This window comes from Bicyclus anynana, chromosome 18 (genome assembly GCF_947172395.1).
Source record: "Bicyclus anynana chromosome 18, ilBicAnyn1.1, whole genome shotgun sequence".
Lineage (NCBI taxonomy): Eukaryota > Metazoa > Arthropoda > Insecta > Lepidoptera > Nymphalidae > Bicyclus > Bicyclus anynana.
The window spans coordinates 11813232-11833201 of record NC_069100.1 but is presented as its reverse complement, the minus strand read 5'-3'; the positions used below and the strand labels follow the sequence as shown (position 1 = coordinate 11833201).

At 34.1% G+C, this 19970-nt stretch overlaps 3 protein-coding genes across 6 annotated transcripts; 2 read left to right on the top strand and 1 right to left on the bottom strand.

Moving 5' to 3' along the window:
- The first annotated feature begins 3488 nt into the window (after positions 1 to 3488).
- LOC112051604 (cytochrome c oxidase subunit 7C, mitochondrial) lies at positions 3489 to 4648 on the top strand. Its single transcript, XM_024090319.2, has 2 exons — positions 3489 to 3684; positions 4532 to 4648. Exons 1-2 carry the CDS (start codon positions 3589 to 3591, stop codon positions 4646 to 4648), a joined length of 213 nt encoding a protein of 70 aa, XP_023946087.1. The 5' UTR covers positions 3489 to 3588.
- A 2265-nt stretch (positions 4649 to 6913) lies between these two features.
- Positions 6914 to 11640, top strand: LOC112051579 (actin-related protein 6). Its single transcript, XM_024090294.2, has 3 exons — positions 6914 to 7667; positions 8388 to 8579; positions 10146 to 11640. Exons 1-3 carry the CDS (start codon positions 7175 to 7177, stop codon positions 10643 to 10645), a joined length of 1185 nt encoding a protein of 394 aa, XP_023946062.1. The 5' UTR covers positions 6914 to 7174; the 3' UTR covers positions 10646 to 11640.
- Positions 11212 to 19862, bottom strand: LOC112051573 (putative uncharacterized protein DDB_G0282133). 4 transcript variants are annotated; one of them, XM_024090284.2, is made up of 8 exons: positions 19289 to 19847; positions 18448 to 19095; positions 17642 to 17836; positions 17199 to 17286; positions 16600 to 16856; positions 15801 to 15938; positions 13678 to 14637; positions 11212 to 12693 (listed from the first exon to the last, which is right to left on the bottom strand). In XM_024090284.2, the coding sequence occupies exons 2-8, from the start codon at positions 18927 to 18929 to the stop codon at positions 12624 to 12626; spliced, it is 2190 nt and encodes a 729-aa protein (XP_023946052.1). In that variant the 5' UTR covers positions 18930 to 19095; positions 19289 to 19847; the 3' UTR covers positions 11212 to 12623. The 4 variants fall into 4 exon arrangements, with proteins under 4 accessions (XP_023946052.1, XP_023946049.1, XP_052742910.1 ...); XM_024090281.2 differs by having other exon boundaries at positions 18448 to 19400; positions 19795 to 19842; XM_052886950.1 differs by having other exon boundaries at positions 18448 to 19862.
- Between the last annotated feature and the right edge of the window lie 108 nt (positions 19863 to 19970).

Sequence of the window (19970 nt, the reverse complement as noted above, 5' to 3'; positions counted from 1 at the left end):
CATGTGAGGTGAGGATAACTTTGTATTACGTAATTAGTTTATTTCTTTAACAATTTACAGCAAGGAAATTTAAGCCCTCAGGAATTTAAGTAGATGCCTACACCCTTATATATATTTTAAATACCATGGTTTTTAAAATGATGGGTCTGTAAAAAAACCATCAGGCAAACGAAATTTATATAACTTATGTACAAAATATTGGCTTGATTTTCTAAAATCCGACCTTATAAAAGGTGGTTTCCTACTCCTAATAGAGAAATACCTAAGCTCGTTTAGCTGATGTTTAGCCTCTGCCTAGTTTCTATGTGAAATCGTACACGAACGATTAATCAGCACCAAACCCTGCTACCAGACTTACGTAATTCATTACTAAAATTGTTTGTTATTGCATAAGAGATAAAATGCAAATGAAAAGTTTTTGGGTGTTTTTATTTCTTATTATAGTCGAAAACTTATTTAATTATAAAGTTTATAAAAAGGTCGGTTGACGTATTCCTTAAAGGAATACGTCAACCAACGTAGTCATTGTTTCATTATATTACCTACCTACGTAGTCATCGTTTCATTAAATTAATATATTCTACAAAAACTATTTCAGACCCTACCCTTCAGCATCAAAAACAGGTACCGGTTGACATGGAACTTCTTCTGGTTCACGACAACTGGTTTTAGCTTGCCATATATCGTCCTTATGTATCAAATGAAGAAGAAGTAATGTGGTAAGTTCTATAATTAATTACTTTTACAACATATTACATAGAAATAATAAAAAGCTCGACGAAACAAAAAGTGGGAAATAGATTCGCGCTTCCGGCTTCACTATGATGGTTGTAAACATCGTAAATTAAACAAACTGTAGGAGAGAGTATATTGTGACGGGCGTATGAAGCATAGAATACTTAGATAGATCCTCAAACTACAAGGAATCAATTTAGTAAAGATTTCCTTTACATACAAATATGTATTAATACGAAAGGAAATAATGTAAAGCTCTACTTTGTTATCACACTCTTGAGTCTAGAGAGAGTGCTGATTGTAGTCAGATTAGGAATGATGGCAAGCTATACTTTTTTATATTTTAATATTTTATAACCCACCATTCCACAATCGTGGAATCGTGGTTTTGATCGGCGGTCCGTCGTATTTGTGATTACATGCCACGCGCTCTTGTGCCTAAAAGCTACAATTTTTCCCAGTACTGTCGTTTTAAGGATGACTTCTCAATGTGTGATATATCCATATACAGTGACAATACGACATTGAAAGATTTCAGAAAAACGAATAATATGTACCCACTGCAAATAGCATATTGCAATAAGTAAATACCTTTAACGAATGGTAAACTAAAATCCGTTCTTTATGTTGACATATTCTATTTCCTTCGTCAGTGCATGTAGTTTAGACTTTAAAATTTAGTCTTTAAGACATTGTGTTTTAAGCTCATAATCATATGTTACTTCATTACATGATATGGATGTGCATTTAATTTAGTTTCTAGAATATTGTACTTTATGTGACACAATACAAGGTTTACAATTGAAAAGGTAACTTAAGAACAATAGACTGTTTACGTTTATATTGTTTGTTTTTGAGCACAGGTAGGTAACGTGTTCACCGAACAATTGTGTTTTCAATGATTTTATGATTTTCAACATTTGAATTTGGTTGTTATCATACTGGATAATTTTCCGACATTATTTATTTAAGTTCAAGGGGTAAAATTTATTCTAAGCCTTAGCTCCTTCTTTATTGGAGCTTATTCGTTAGAGTTCTTTGAAGAATAAGTATTATGTTTCAAGTCTAATCCAAACCAAAGCTTACCTACTTTATCTCGAGAGTACTTAAATGCATTCGGCTTTATTTGTTTAGGCCTTAGGGTAAATTTTATAGACTAGCAGACGCCCGCGACTTCATCCGCGTGGATGGAAATGAATGTAAACTTTTAACCCCGAATTCACCCCCTTCTATTTATATTTTTACATGTTTTATTATGTAATAAATATTCCACTAATCTATACTAATATTATAAAAAGGTGAAGTTTATAACATTCATTGTAAGGGGTAATCTTTGGAACTACTGATCCAATTTAAAAAAAATAGAACTACTAATCCAATTTCAAAAATTGTTGCACCAGTAGATTGCTACGTTATTTTATATTAGTATCATATATAGAAACAGAGTTATCACAGTTTTTAACCGACTTCGAAAAAGGAGGAGGTTACCAATTCGTTTGTATGTTTTTTTTTTGTATGTTACCTGATTACTCGAAGACGCCTGGACCGATTTGAATAATTATTTTTTGTTTGAAAGGGTATACTCCTGAGGTGGTCCCATTGTCACCGTTTCTCCGATCTGATAATGGGATCCTGGAGAAATTCAGGGGAACTTTCAAAAATCGAAGGGCAACTATAGCGTTTTATATTTTTTCCATTAACCGTTAAGAACTTTTAAAAGTTCTACAAAAAAGTCAACAACACCATATATCTATCTTCTATATATTAGCTGATGTAGCATTGTGTGCACCTTTTGTATTTAAAAATTATTAATTTTTATACTTAGGTTTTCGTCATCATTTATACAACTAAACTTAAATCCTTATCAAAATAAATTATTAATAATCACAAGGATAGTAAAGAGATAAGATTTGCCCTTTACAGTATATTAAATAGTTTCGGAGATAATATAAAATTTCTAAAGACGCAGAAATGCCGCTGTATGACGCCCCGCGTAGCTTTCTATTGGCAAAAGAATTTTCCAAATCGGTCCCGTAAATCCAGAGATTACCCCCTACAACTACACAAACTTTAACTCTTTATAATATTAGCATAGGTTTCTCTTGGGAAATAGACCTTTGGTCATCGCACTATGCTCAAAGGGTTGAACCGATTAGTGTACAAAATTATATCTATAGCATTCAACAATATAAATAGAAGGTATGAGATAGGTTACATCGATTTTTACAAGGACTAAGTTCTACTAAGTATTATCAAAGTCATCGAGATTCGAGGTCTTAATATTATACAGTTACCGAGTTTTTATGAAACTATACTATAGGTATTAAATGACAAACTTCCTTAAATTGGAGGGCATTTTCCTTAAGTAGATTTCCATTAATTAAACAGAATAATTTTCGGCTAGTTATGCTCACACAACATTCGCATACTCACAGTAGCGACAGCGAGGTATATTTTATATTTTGAATGTTTGGGGGATTTACCCTTAGCAATAAAGTTTTTTTTTTTAATTTTATTGAAATGATAATTTTGATTTTGTTTCAGATTGTGAAGGAAATACTTCTTGTGATATAATAAATAGTGTAATGTTTTGAAAGTTATCTACTAAAACGTAACTGTAAAATTGGTACGAATAAATATTAAATAAAAATACTGGTAGTTTTATTTCCTGGCAGAAATATTTGGATGCGTTCCTAAAACTACCGTTATTTACATTTGAAAAGTTAAACTAGAACGCAGCATTAGTTTTGGTAGATTTTAATAAAAAAAAAAAACGAGCACAGTAATTTTCGCTTTGCAGTGAAAATCGAATTTTCTCACATTTCTAAAATCTAATCCTCAAAAGATATCAAAATGCTGGCGCCATTAGCTCGTGCTTCTAACAAACTCGGCAGAAATGTGATGACCAACTTCATTAGGAACCACTCCCACGGTGGTGTTCCCGGAGAGGTAAGTTCTAAATTCAAATATAAACATTACATAATCCTAACTTGATTTTAATGTTTTATACGTGTTTTTAAGCATTAAATATACAAGTTAGAGTAGTTATATAAATCGACAACTTACAAACGTGCGAATTGAACATAAAGGTAATAATTTTATAAATATTTTTGTATAGGTTAAAATGTTTCAATTTCATAAAACTCTATGCAAAGTGCTGGCCAAAAGCCTCTATTAATTATTAGACCAATTTTTATATATATTCAAAGGCTTCCATTGCAAAGAAAAGTGATGAAGTAATTGATATTTGGGAATTGATTGTTGAAGTGTTTTTTTGATAAACTGAAATTATGATATACATATAATTGATAATTAATTAAGATAATATTATTTCCAAAGTAAAACATTTAAAATAATACCACATAAACTGCAATTTCCTCTGCATCAATCTTAATGGTTTAAAAATGTCTATGCTTTTCCAGTCTATAATCTATGTATGTCCCAAATTTCATCCAAATCTATTCAGCCTTTCTAGAGGTATAAATGTTGAACTAACCTGATTATTTATTTCCATACATATATCTATTAAAAAAAGAAAAGATTTCATTATTTGTTTGTAACTATAATTTATAGGATGTGAAACTATTGGACCAATTTGAAAAATTCTTTCTCTATTTGAATCCTTCATTATCTCTGGTAAACATAGGCTATATTTTAGCTATCATTCTCACAGGAACAAGAACTATGCAGATGAAACTGTGGGGTGTGTGCTAATTTATGTAGAAATTGAGATATATATTTACTTTCACATAAACTTTACCTGTAGGTGTAATCATTTTGTGGTTGATGATTTCAGAACCTGCCGTTCGATTTGAGCAACCGCTACAAGCTGACAGGATTGTTCATTGTATTCATCGGCTCTGGATTGTCTATACCATTCCTGGTCACCCGCCATCAACTCCTCAAGAAGTAATGCAGTTTTTACATACTAAAATAAGTGTAGTGTACTTAAATTAGTCTTAGTCATCAATGTAAGCCTAAAATGCATAACCATACTTATATATCTCAAACTGAGAAAAAGAGAAATGTCACAGTCTTTTGTGGCATTGATGCGAGGACATGCAATATTACTGCGAAGACATGCAATATTACAGCTATTGGTCAGCAATATATCTTGCTGTATGAGTTATGATAGCCCAGTGGATATAATGTCTGCCTTTGATTCATAGGGCATAGGTTCGAATCCAGTTCAGACCATGGACTTTACAGATATGTGCATTTTAAGAAAACAAATATCACATGTTTCATAGGGTGAAGGAAAATACATCTTAAGAGGAAACCTGAGAATTTTCTTAATTCTCTATGTGTGTAAAGTCTGCATTGGGCCAGTGTGGTGGACTACAGCCTAACCCCTCTCATTGTTAGAAGAGACTCGTGCTCAACAGTGAGCCAAATAGAGTTTGTTAATGATGTTGATGTATGGGATATGATATATTGTTGAAGCCATTACTTTTTTTTACTCAAATAAGGAAGGTATATGATTTTAAGCCTATATGTATATGTATTTATTTTCCATAAGTGTGTTCATTTCTGTTAATCATATTTTGACAAAATAGATAATATCAAAAGCATCTGTTGTTTATAATATTATGGTGTCCTTCAGAGAACATAAAGCTAAAAAAATTAATTTCAATAATTAATTTTTACCTTTTTTATTATTACAGGTAATCTATCACATATAATGTGCTGTTTTAGGTTTAAGCTAGCAAAGTGTAAATTAAAAATTAAATCCATAATGTAATTGTATGTTGTTTAATTCATATTCATTTAGTTAAAAATAGCTGTAAATGAGTAGCAAAGTAAACATGATGTTAACTTTTAAAATTATTGAAGTGATAACTTCTTATAGGAGGGTAAACCGCTTGATAACGTAACGCGTTACGGCGGCACTCTGTCTGGCTTCCCTTTCTCCCACTCATACAGCAACATTTTCAAGTTATTACTCTTGTTGATCGTTCCGAGACTCACATGTTTCTTATAATTTTTCAACAAAAAGTAACAACCCTGGTCTGTAGAGCAAGAGAATTCTACCCAAAAAATATATATTCCAAGGATTCTACCATTAATTTATATTGAAACTTTGTAGGGTAGATTGTTTTCTTTAATAACCAACATATCGTCACCAATTATACAGTCCATCTCACCGTTTCGTAAAAACATAATAATAATAATAATAATAATAATAATTTATTTGCTGAAACTGTGGGTTACAATGGTTCTTACACTATAGATAAAAATTCCATCACAATTTACTGATATATCAGCGTGCAAATACCAAATTACCTTAATTAACGATACTTACGACGTCAGGGAACCCCTAGTATTTGTCCCGTTTCCTATCGCTTAATAAATTATGCTAAATGAATATTATGATGATAAGTATTGTGAACGAATTTTTCTTATGGCGTATGTGAGTTATATTTGGATTAAAAGTTAAAAACAACAGATTAAATGAAATTCAGGAAAAATGGCATAATTTATAGGTTTCACTACAAACTGGATTTGAAGTAAAAACCAGTATTTTGTTCAAAACTTCGACCATTCAAAGATTCAAAATGACTAGAACCAGAATTAATGCCTAGTTCGGACTACTTTAGTGTTTTAGTCAAGTACGAACAATTTTGAACAAGTGAAAGCCGTGATAGCCCAGCGGATATGACCTCTGCCTCCGATTCCGGAGGGTGTGGATTCGGATCTGGTCCGGGGCATACACCTCCGACTTTTCAGTTGTGTGTATTTTAAGAAATATCACGTATCTCAAACGGTAAAGGAAAACATCGTAAGGAAACCTGCATCCCAGAGAATTTTCTTAATTCTCTGCATGTGTGAAGTCTGCCAATCCACATTGGGCCAGCGTGATGATTGCGTGACTATTGACCTAACCCCTCTCATTCTCAGAGGAGACTCGAGCTCAGCAGTGAGCCGAATATGGGTTGATAACGACGACGACGAATAATTTTTGGATTTACCGCCCAAAAATTGTTCATACTCGACTAAAATACTAAACAAAAACTAAATAAAAAAAATACCTTTTCCCTCTGGAATACAATAAGTCATTTTTGTAAGTTCTTTGCCCTTGTCATTTGCATTTGTCGTCTGTTGCCATTTGTTTGTCTTGTCTACGTACACGTAGTATCTATTAATCTGTGGTCTTGTCACTGTCAGTGTCAGTGATCAAGATCAAGTGATGATCTTCAATGATCTTCATTTGTCGTCTGTGGTGATGATTGTTTCGGTGTCAAAATAATATTTATTTTTGTTCATTAAAAATTAAATAAAACGCACGGATTTGATTCAAACTCTTCGGGCTGAAACCCAAACCAAGCAATTGAAGTACGGGACACCTTCATTAGCAAGTACAATTCATAATAACCTATATAACCACAGCGAAAAAATCATAAAATTACGCCGGTACCCTGCACTGTGCACACAGTGAAAAATGAGTGAAACAACTTGTTATATATTGGACAACGGAGCCTATACAGCCAAAGTGGGCTTCTCTAACGGCGAACCGAAGGTAGTGCCAAACTGTATAATGAAAGCAAAGTCCGAAAGACGGCGTCCTTTCATAGGATCACAAATAGACGAATGTCGTGATGCTTCCGGTCTGTTTTACATTCTGCCGTTCCAAAAAGGTTTCTTAACCAACTGGGACTCACAAAAAACGATCTGGGACTTCATATTTAGCAAGGAATGCTGTCCTGTAAACTTGAGTGAAACCCCATTGATAGTAACTGAACCTATTTTCAATTTTTCCTCAGTCCAAGAGGCTATGACGGAAATTTTCTTCGAGGAGTACGAATGTCAGACTATATTACGCGTCAATGCGACAGATTTAGCTGAATACCACTATAGGAAGACGCATAACAATGAGTGCACAGTGGTGGTTGACTCCGGCTACAGTTTTACTTATATTGTTCCATATATAAAAGGTAATGTACAGACAATTATACAAATATTATCTGGCTGGTGGGACACATCGGCCGTGACTAGTGACCACCATACAGTCAAAGGCATACCGCCAAGCGATTGGCATTCTGGTATGATGTGTAGAAACCAAATAAGATGTGGATTTTCATCCTCCGCCTAACAAGTTAGCCCGCTTTCATCTTAGATTGTATCATCACTTACCATCAAGTGAGATTATAGTCGAGGGCTAACTTGTAAAAAATAAAAAATAGCTAATAAATCAATACTACATACCTAATGTCATTGCAATGTCCAATAAAACGTTAAGAAAACCAACTTTAATCCCTATATTCTTGAGAATATATCTTAACAGATGACAAAACATAAATATCTTATAAGTGAGCCATATTATCCTTAGCTGAGGTGTTATTATTCTTCTTTTTTATAAGATGAAAACCTTATATATAACAATCTATTATAAAAAAGAAAAGAAAGAAAGAAAAATGAGTTTATTTCAACATTATGCCACACAACACAATATCTCCAAGCACCTACAACATTACCCTGCAATGTGAGGCATAACCTAAAAATGGCCCCAACTCTGCATAATGCTACAAGACTATATTAATGGTTCCTAGTTAATAAAAACACACATTTTTGTGATAAAGTGTAAAAAATGCCAGTCTTTCTTTTCTTGTAAGGAATATTGTAATATTTATATTAAAGAAACATTGATGTTCTAGGTAAAAAATATAAAACGGGTATAAGGCGAATAGATGTAGGTGGTAAAGTGCTGACCAACCACCTGAAGGAGATCCTGTCGTACAGACAACTGAATGTGATGGAAGAGAGCTACGTCATCAACCAGGTGAAGGAGGATTCTTGTTTTGTCTCACAGGACTTCATGGCTGACATGGAAATAGCTAAACAGAAAGGTACTTATTTACATAAGTAATGATGATAATAAAAGATGTCTTTTTAACATCCCGCCATACATAAGTAACAAGAATATCCAAAGTGATCTTAATGTTAAGACAGTCAGACAGGAAATACAGTGCTACAGTATCAAATATCAGGAGCGACTAGCAATGCATGTCAATGACTTGGCAAACAATCTAGAAGGAGACGGCAGCCTGCTTTTTTGCAGACTGAAACGCAACAGTGTTCAAAATCTAGCCAAGAAAAATAGCTAGAATACAGCATAATAGGAGATTTGTTAATGGACTTACTCCTTCTGATGACCCATAACCTCTAACCAACAGACGAACGGCTCAATGTCGAATGACAGATTGCCGAGTAACAGTATAAGAGAAAGGAGAAAAAAAAAAAAAAAAATTTACATAAGTATAGTTTGCTTTGTTTCTTGCACATCATTGTATGTGTGCAATAATTAATTGGTCTATCTACTTTATAAAAGTACATAATATTCAAAAGTCAAAATTCATTTATTTCAAATAGGCTTGGTTTACAAGCTCTTTCAAAACGTCAGGTAATAATATTAAGCTTAAGATAATGGTGATAATAATCATTCGAATACTTAAAATTAAAGTTACTTATTATTATTATTGCAATATATCATTGACACTAATTGTTCTTCAAAAAAGCCATTTGATTGGATTATGGTTCAGAGACTGATCTCCAAAAGACAAAGGAACAAGAGAAAAAAAAACTAATTGTTCTTCAGCCTTTTTGTTTATTCTTTACAAGTTAGCCCTTGACTACAATCTCACCTGATGGCAAGTGATGATGTTCAAAACTTGTTAAGATGATAAAAAATCCACACCCTTTCGGTTTCTACACAACTTTGTACCGGAATGATAAATCTCTTGGCAGTACATCTTTGCCGGTAGGGTGGTAACTAGCCACCGCTGAAGCATCCCAACAGCCAGACCTGGACCAATTAAGAAAAAAGACCAGGACCTCTAAATTGTAAATCGACTGTGCCACGGTGGCTGTCAAAATTGATCATAGGCCTTCTCGGGACACTTCCATAAACCTCTGCCCCTTGCTTTCTTTCTCCAGGTGACTCTTGCTCTCTGTCTGAGATCATCCTCCCATCTTTGGCAGGGGCAACCTCTTTTCCTTTTTCCTGTCCTGGGATACCACTCTTATAACTTCCCTGGACCACTTATCTCTTTTATCCCACTTATAAGTATCCTGTCCACTTCCACTTAAGCTTCTTAATTGTTAATGCCACTGATCTAACTTGATTGATTGATCTAACTTAATATTATAAAGCTGAAGAGTTTGTTTGTTTGTTTTGTTGAATGCGCTAATCTTAGGAACTACTGATTCGAGTTGAAAAATTCTTTCAGTGTTAGACCATTAATTGAGGAAGGCTATAGTCTATATATAATCCCTGTATTCCTAAGGGAACGGGAACCAAGCGGGTAAAACCGCGCGGCGTCAGCTAGTAAAAAGCAAAAAGTAAAAAGCAGCTAGTTATGATAGAAACAGGTGTTTATGTTGCATTTTAAATTGAATCGTGAAATTACTTTCAGGCCCAAACAACACAATAGTTAAAGACTATGTACTCCCTGACTATACAACATTACGAAGAGGTTACCTCCGGGATGTTGTCAAACCTGACGAGGATTTGGAACAGCAGACCCTGCGTCTCAACAACGAACGGTTCTCCATACCGGAACTAATATTTCGTCCATCAGATGTTGGCATACCACAGATGGGTATATCGGAGGCTATAATGAATTCAATAGAAGCGTGCCCTGAAGAAAATATGGAGAGTTTACTGGAGAATATAGTTTTGTGCGGTGGCAACACATTGTTTAAGGGATTTAGAGACAGGACTTTTAACGAAGTGAGATCGTTAGCATTGGATCATTTCGATGTTAATGTAACTTTGGGGGATAATCCAGTAACTTATGCTTGGGAAGGTGGTAAAATGATGTTCCGTGATCCGGATTTTTACTCCTTCTGTCTTACAAGGGAAGAGTATGAGGAGGAGGGCAGGTCGTTGGCTTTCGAAAGATTCGACATATAGCGGCGTAAGCGGGCTAGGAACTAAATAGAGCTCCTAGCTCGGTGAACTAACTTTAGGTATGAACTCTGTCAATTAAGTTGAAACAAAATGACATTTGTCTGCAGTGGTACAATTATAAACAAAAGTGCTAAAAGCTGAACTGTCTGGTACATTAAAGGTAAAATTATAGATAATTTTGTACGTAGTCTATAGCCCATAGTGTAATCTGTAATTTAGTCTTCATAATAAATAATATTAATTCCAAAATAATTGGTATTTGCTCAAGAGTTTATTGCTATGTAGAATGTTAAATCATCTGTTAAAATAGTAATTTTAGTCAATAACCTTTGTAATAGAAATGCTTTGTCCAACACCTTATTAAGCTTTTCTTAAACTGTTGCATGAATTTTGGGAAAATTGGGGAATGTATTACTCAGTTTGGAGCCCTGGGTCCTGACTTCCTGTTGCTTGGGTACTTAAATCCACCCCTGTGGGCCGCAACAACAGTGCTGGATTTATCCTAAATTTTTAGTAGTTTAAAATTGATAAAGGTGTATGTATATATAGATAAAATAAAAGAGAGAATATAAATTATAATTTTTTTAATTGATTTTAGAATTTTAGCTTTCATATCACTTTTACTATTGAAAAATAGCTAAACTCACACTGTCTGTCTGTCCAAACTTGTTTGTATGGGTTCTGAGGATCCAGACCCTAAACCGTCTATGTATAAAATGTAATTTTTTCATGTTTTCCTCGGCATAATATGAGAAATTTTATACCCAGTCGCCAGTCACTTAGCTTCGTGGCAACCCTTCGAAACACACTATTTAATTTGAACCTTCAAATGTCTCAAGTGAAGGGTTGCCATGAAGTACACTATGTACCAAAACTTTACCCTTTAATAATTAATTCGGTAGATATAGATTAAGTAAATATAATTATTATAATAATAAGGTTTACTTCTGTAACATGTTGTAAGTAGGTATATAAATAATAAATGGACTGAACTCTTAGTGTTGTTTCTGTTAAAAAATGTCTAATGTCTCATAGTCACGTTGTATCTCTGCCTAACTACATACTAAAGACAGAGAGATACAGGCAAATTCAATGGTTCATTCATCATCCGTTAACAACCCATATTCAGCTCACTGTTGAGCACGAGTCTCCTCAGAATGAGAGGGGTTAGGCCTTAGACCACGCTGGTCCAATGCGAATTGGCAGACTTAGAGAATTAAGAAAAGAAACACAGCTCGTGTACGCGTACAACGAAGTGATTATATTATATAGTTTTTGATTTATGACTACAAGACGAACGTCTTGAGTTCGATCCCCGACTGGGCCGATTCAGGTTTTCTTAATTGGTACAGGTCTGGCTGAGAATTTCTCAATTCTCCGCGTGTGTGAAGTCTGCCAATCCACATTTGGCTAGCGTGGTGGAATATTGGCCTAATCTCCCTCATTCTGAGAGGAGACTCGAGCTCAGCAGTGAGCCGAATATGGGTTGATAGTGATGATTTCATTATTAATTTGTCCACAACGGGTCAAGCCAAGATCGTTGATCATACAGCCTGGGTTTCACGATATTTTTTAAAGACTCATGATTTGTTTGTTTGTTTTCTTGTTTGTTAGCTTGTTGGTAACAGAAAAAAACACATCTTCAAATTTTGACCTAGAAGAGTGATAAAAAGTATTGTATTTTTCTTCAAGAAACATACTTTTATTAATCCAATTATTTAATCAGATCTTTATTTATTTATCACATCATATTATCATCTCCATACACTTTTATACGGGGTATACCTGGGTTACGAGACGTTGTATGGGCCGGTAGACATTCTCCTTTAACTTTTGTATTATTTATTGTTATTGTAAGGTTTTTATTGTACTGTTAAACCATAACTTACAATAAATTTTACTATTTACATCCAACAATAAATACCTAATTATAAATTAATTATTAAGTAAATACATCAATTATGTACTAATTTGATTATTATTAATCCATACAGATAACATCTTCATCGTCCTCATTTGGTAACTCTTGATTATTGGTTCCTTTTTTTATGCTGAAAAGAAAAAAAAATTTCAATTTGGTTAATAAATGACAAAATGTACTATATAAAAATAAGTCGGGTTTTCCTTCCTGACGCTACAACTCCAGAACGCACAAACCGATTGCCATGGTTGTGCATTCGTTGCAAAGGTCTCGGGCTATGTGAGGTTTATAGCAAAGGAAATTAGTGGTAGGGTAGGGGTAGGGTACTGTTAGGGTAGGGTTAGGGTAGGGTGGGGCTAGGGTAGGGGTAGTTGAAAGTTTACATCGACTTTCTTTTTTATGATATAAAAAAAATACATAGGCGTCGAAATGAGAAACTCCTCCTTTTTTTGAAATCGGTTAAAAATATAATTATTTCTAAGGCCACAACCACAAAAATGCTCTTGCACTGAAGCTCGCGCTGCCACGATTTCGCACTATCGACTCACTGCTCTACTTGCAAATAATCAAAACCGACAAAAAGTTAGCGCTAGGCAGGACGAGCGGCATGAAATGCGGCAGGACGAGTAACGTGGCCACACAACTTCTCTGCCTACTTCCCACACCACTAGTGCAGTATGCGGCAGGTGGGATTTGAAAAATAATGCCATAGTAAATTTTCCTAATAATACTATTATTTGACAGCCGCCGTGGCGCAGTGGTATGCGCGGTGGATTTACAAGACGGAGGTCCTGAGTTCGATTCCCGGCTGGGCCGATTGAGGTTATCTTAATTGGTCCGGGTCTGGCTGGTGGGAGGCTTCTGCCGTGGCTAGTTACCACCCTACCGACAAAGACGTACCGCCAAGCGATTTAGAGTTCCGGTACGATGTCGTGTAGAAACCGAAAGGAGTGTGGATTTTCATCCTCCTAACAAGTTAGCCCGGAACGATGTCGTGTAGAAACCTTAAGCAGTGTGCATTTTCATCCTCCTCCTAACAAGTTAGCCCGCTTTCATCTTAGATTGCATCATCACTTACCATCAAGGGCTAACTTGTAGAGAAAAAAAAACTTACAAACTTTTTCCATTATTATCCACTAGTACAGTGAGTGAATTATCATCAAACAGTTTCATCAATTCAGTCTTTACATTACATTCACTGTGGTCGTATTTCAAACATATATTGAAGAACATATTTATGTTCTCAACTTCTTCATCATCAAACGGTCCGAGGAATCGAAATTCTTTATATATTTCATCATCACAGAATTCTTTAAAATACTCAACTATTTTACCCATAATATCTATCTGCTCAATTTTTATGGTATGTTCATTTATATCTACAGTTGATTTGTTTATGACTTCTATATAATCTTGTCTGTTATTATTTGAATTATTGCCAACATCAACTTTTTGATTTTCTTCTAATTCTAAATCTTGTTCATTATTCACATTTTCAAAAACTTCACTACAAACAACTGTTTCACCATCATTATTTTTATTGCTACTAGCATTGTCTTCTAAATTTTGCTCGTTTTTCACGTTTTCGTTAACTACGCTACAAACATCTGATTTCTCATCATTATTCTTATTGCTAACTTCTTTAACTACATTTTCTTCTTTAACTGAAATGTCTTGAATATTTTTTTCTTCATTTTCACTACACGGGACTTCCAATTTCACCGATTTGTCATTTTGTTCAACATTCAATGTATTTTTGGTATCATTTTCTTTTTTTATATCAACTCCATCATTGTCTATTTTATCATTTAGTTGCTTTTCTTTTGCGTTTTGTTTTTTTTTAACATCATTACGATGACATAATTTCCCTTTACCATTAATGTTTTGAACATCCTTTTTAATATCTTCCTCTTCATCAGTATTAGAATCATCATAATCAGAATCCTTTTCTAAATTGAAATTGGCAATATTGGGGTCCTCGTCATTTATATCTGTCTGTTCGTCGTTTCCATTCAAATTCTCGGGCGTTACTAAATAGACGTGCGCAGGTGCTTCCTTGTATAGGCCAAGGCAACTGAAAAATAATCGCCAATCATATTATAATTATTACCTTATAGGAGTACTAGGATATGTTATATATTTCTTATAGGATATATTTCTTCCATTTGGGTCAATCTGTCAAAAAGCTTAGAAATAATTACTATATGACTGAATTTAGTTCAGACAATATTGTGATGGTGATAACAAAAAAATGTAAACTGGATGGGTTTATTGGTGATTCTTATAGTTAGACTTAACGTATAACCATTACTTTTTTTTTAATAATGTGAAAAATAGTAATGTTTACGACGATTCAAAATGAACATACTCGTAAGCTGTTCTCATTCAATCAAGTTTTGACTTTTATTTAAAAAGTTTAAATAAAGTTTAGGAAAGAGATTTAAGCGAATGAAACCGCGGCCGTCTGCGTGTATGTATTCGAATTATTTATTTGTAAGTAATTTCTACTCTTAGATAGATTATGTCAATATGCTCACTGCTGAGCACGAATCTCCTCTCAGAATGAGAGGGGACTGTTAATGAAAAAATAAAGACCAAATATTTTATTTTATGTTTGTAGCACCAAATGTTTTTTTTCCACCAATGAAAATCTATAAATTAACAGCGAATAATAGAATATTATGTTTTATATACGGAACGGGATTTCCACAACTGAAACAGTGAGGGGTCCACGTATCTACAAATACTATAAAGAGGTAAAGTTTGTGGTGTCGCAGGGGGTAATCTCTAGATCTTTGGACTCATTTTGAAAATTCTTTTATCCCTAGAATGCCATATTTGCAAACGTCATATCCCTGTATTCCCACGGGAACGGGAACTACGCGGGTGATACCACGAGGGGCCCACTAATCTATACAAATATTTTAAAGAGGAAAACTTTGTTTGTTTGTTTGTTTGTTTGTAATGAATAGGCTCAAAAACTACTGGACCGATTTTAAAAATTCTTTCACCATTTGAAAGCTACATTATCCACAAGTAACATAGGCTAAATTTAATTTTGGAAAAAAAATAGGGTTCCGTAAGATATTTGGGTTTTGCGGACACAAGGTGTAAAATTCAAAAATCAACCAGAAAAGTAGGGTAGGGGTAGGCGTAGGCTAGGGGTAGTTGAAAGTTTACATCGAGTTTCACGCGGACGAAGTCGCGGGCGTCGGCTAGTTGTGTAGAAAGAAGTACCGTTCTCTCCTTGCTGATTTGTTCTCGCTTTCAGTCCACAGATCGTAGCAATTATGCACCCATATGTCCTGTACTAGCTTCACATGATTGTCCTTCAAATTATCAAAACTGTAGAAGTCATCCAAAGAGTCACTCTCCCTGAAAAAGGAAAACACCATTTTAAAATTATTAAATTTATATTAGGCTTAAAATTAATAGTGATATATACCCTGATTTTTAATTTAAAAAAAAAAACTTGTTTCAAGGTATACCCGGATTGAACGAAGTTCGCTATCGCAATCGCTATATGTATCGTCGCTACCGTGAGACTCACCAGCTGTCTTCAAGTCACGGCTTACAACTATAGCCAAAACACTACCCTCCGTCTTACGCAGTCGGGTGAAAAGTGTCGTTACAACTTTTGGTCTTAATTTTTTTCGTCTAGCCCCCTTTCACAACACGGAATTAACAAGCTGTAAGTCTGTAAATACTTGTACATTGACACCCTAAAAGTTGTCTCAAAACCTACATATGGTGTGCGCAACTAAAGTTCAAGATCAAAGGTCACAAAAATAGGTTTTTTTGCGCTTTTCTATATATACAAGTATTTACAGACTTACAGCTTAGTAATTCCGAGGTAAACTTACTATAATGACTAGACTATTAAAACATTTAAAGTAGCAAACATTAAAAAAGAAAAAAAAAACATACAGGTTGAATTGAGTTACCTAGAGAAGACCTTAGAATTGAGGAAAAAAATTTTTTTTTCAATCTAGTAAACTGAAATGACTGGTCTATAATGTTTGTTTTAAATACCAACCTTAACATCTCAACGAGCAGGTGTATCCTTTTCCTTTCAATTTTCCGCAACCGCGGCTCAAACTCCAGTTTGTTCTCCCGGTCGTTCTTGACAAACTCCAAAATGTATTGCAGCACATTCGTATAAAAGTTGCACTGAAACTCGGGGTGTTTTAATTTTTTATTTTTCATCTCCGCAAATACCAGCAGTTTCTTTTGTCTTTTTTGAGTGGGTACGGATTGTACAGGCACATGACCCAAGCCTAGAGTATTAACAGCCTGTAAAAAAATACATTTAAATCAAATTAATTAATTAACAAGATATTCCCATTGACCTCTTATAATAAAAGGACGCATAATCTGCTGAACTGGCTGAACCAATCAAAATAAATCTTGGTATTATGATAAATGGGACCTAAAAACCTAAAATAAAAAAAGAAGAATAACATATTACGAGGTATGTGCTACCTTCTGATCTCTTTGAAAGCGGTCCAAACCAGTGGCGTATGGCGCAGCACATACGATGTTATTTTTCCCTTTTTAGTTTATTTTTGTGATTTTGAAGTAGGTTGAATTTTTTTGTTAAAAATATTTTATATCAAATTAAGTTAAAATACTTACATAAGTAGCTTTGGGGGCTATAGGTTCAACAATCCCATCACCATCTTTACCGAGCCCACCTCCCGTCCAACCCATCTTTTGTAGTAAACTAAAACATGTTCAAACTACTACAACACAATACAATACAAAACTACTACAATACAATACTACAATGCTACATATTCCTCGAGTATGGTTGGTATTGACATATTTTTTTTATATTATTATAAAAAGGAGGTATTTGTACAAAGTTGTTGCAACAGAGATGGTATAAATATGAGGGTATTTGATGACTTGAGCTTAGTTCTTTGTTAGGCAGCGTGCGCTGGAAAATATTTGTGTTATGTTTTGTATATTGGAAGTCATGTTGTTCAGTGTGTTTAAATATTATACATGTATTTATGAAATGAATGAAAAATCCATTTATATTTATTTATTTATTAAAAAGTCATGGACAAACATACCTTTTTCCTTTACTCATTTCTACAGGTTTTGCAAGCATACTATTTAAAGTCTTTTCCACATGATTCTGATTTCTCTTGGAAACATTACTACTTTGTGTCATAACAGGTGTTTCTGGTTTGTGTGCATCTACACATTTTTGCCAGTATGACGTTTCATCAGATGTTTCATTGCTTAAACTTTGTTTCTCATCATCACTGAAAAGATATTTAAAAATAAGAACAAATTTAAAGTATGTGTCAACTTAGTTCGTAACACTGCTGATGGTCCGCGCGGGCCGGGGGGCGTGTAGCGATGAATGACAAGCCCACGACTAATGCATCTCACATCCCCGCACGCACTATTTCAGCCCACATATCAACGAACTTACCAGACTATAGTCATCCACCTAGCGTATTTTGTATAGCAATTAATATACATATAACGTTTTTCTAATTGTAAGTTTTATTAATATGACCATGATATACCATTTTGAAATCCTCTTGATTAGCGCTTGATACCCATACCACAAAATTAAAAAAAAAACTTTTTTTACCTCAAGTCTATAGAGTCTCAGTCATAATGTTAGTTTTTTTTAACTTTACCTATCTAAAAACACTTGGGTTATTAAGACGAATCTAACAATATCTTACTCACGTAAATCTGTTCAGCAGTTTAGAAGACATGAGGTAATAACGAATATTACATACATACAAGATACTAGTGAAAAACATAACACTTCTTGGAGTCGGGTGAAAGGCAGGGAGAACAACACAAGCGGAAAAAGGGAGTATTAGTTTATATTTTAAGATTAAATAAACATATTTACCTGCCATCGTTACCATAAAATAAACTGGGATCACGATATAAAGTCTCTCTTATTATATAACCTTTTTCATTGAAAATATCAGTTTCACAGTTATATCTTGCAACAAAACTCATATTTTTCCTTCCTCTGTTTCTCCTGTAACCAGTTTTTGGATTACCCAACTGTGGGTTAAATTTTTTATTGATCCTATAAAATGGTATACTTGTCCCACTATAATTTGGATTTTGTGTGTTCATTTGAACATCTGTGTCTTCGTAATATGGATTTTGTGTGTTCATTTGGACATCTGTGTCTTCGTAATTTGGAGTTTGAGTGTTCATTTGAATGTCAATATCATGGTCATTATTACTTTGGGTATTCATCTCATCATAATTTGAACTTTGTGCAAAATTTTGAATATTACTGTCATCACATCCAGCATCATAGTTACATATAGTACTTCTTTGAAAATGGATTTTATTATATTTTCCATTTTGTGGCATATTTCTTTGAGCATTTGGATTATTATTGGTAGGTCGTGGTGTTTTTCTATTAAAGTTTCTGGCTTTGCTGTTACTGTTTTGTGGTACATTTCTCTGAAAGTTTCGTTGATTAAGATTTCTCGGAAATCTTGGATTGAAGTCTCTGCTCGAAGAAATATTCTGTCCACTGAAGTCAAGATATGTATTATTATTATGTGGTTGAAAGCTTTGGTTAAAGTTGTTGTGATATTGACTGGTATTGGTTGACAAATTGTTACAATAACTGCTATTATAGGGTTGAAAATCTGCATTGTAACTGAATTTGTTGTTGAAATTTTGATATGGTATGTAACCAGGTCTGCTGTCATCAGTTTCAATACCTGGGTTAGCGTTGCGGTTCCAGTGTGGTTTTTTTTTACGCCTTCCCATTGTTTAGCTTGTTCACTGCTTATTTTGGATGTGCAAGTTATTGATTTTCACACAGACTGATATCTGAAATCAAGTAAAGTTAAATAAAACCCCTTAAGTTTTGTAATCACTTATATTATGAAGTCTACTCCGTCTGCGTGAATATCCGTTTTTATAAATCCCGCAGGACAGGTACAGATTATTTCGGGATAAAAAGTAGCATTTGTTCTGCTCCAGGCATCAGGTTCCCATTTATCACTCTACCAAATCACTACGTTTTACAGTTTACACTCTGCCAAAATTCGTTTAGATCAATTCAGTGGTCCAGTCCAAGTGGGTCCAAGTCCGTGAAAACAGACAGACAGACTAACTTTCGCTTTTCCTTTCACAATTGGAAGTATGGATGGGGATATTGATTAATAATTAATGTAGGTAATTAAAATAACTGTCGTTTATTTAATCCAAAATATGTTCCTACTTCCTCTTGATTTAATTTATGACGGATACCCTTTGAGTTTTGACAAGACAAGCAAATACAAAACAAAATTACAAATAGCAATACTTATATACGCACAAACGTCAAATATGAAATATCTTTACTTTTACATATTCTTTGGATTGGATCTTTGCTTGTCGAATGTAATAATCAAAGAT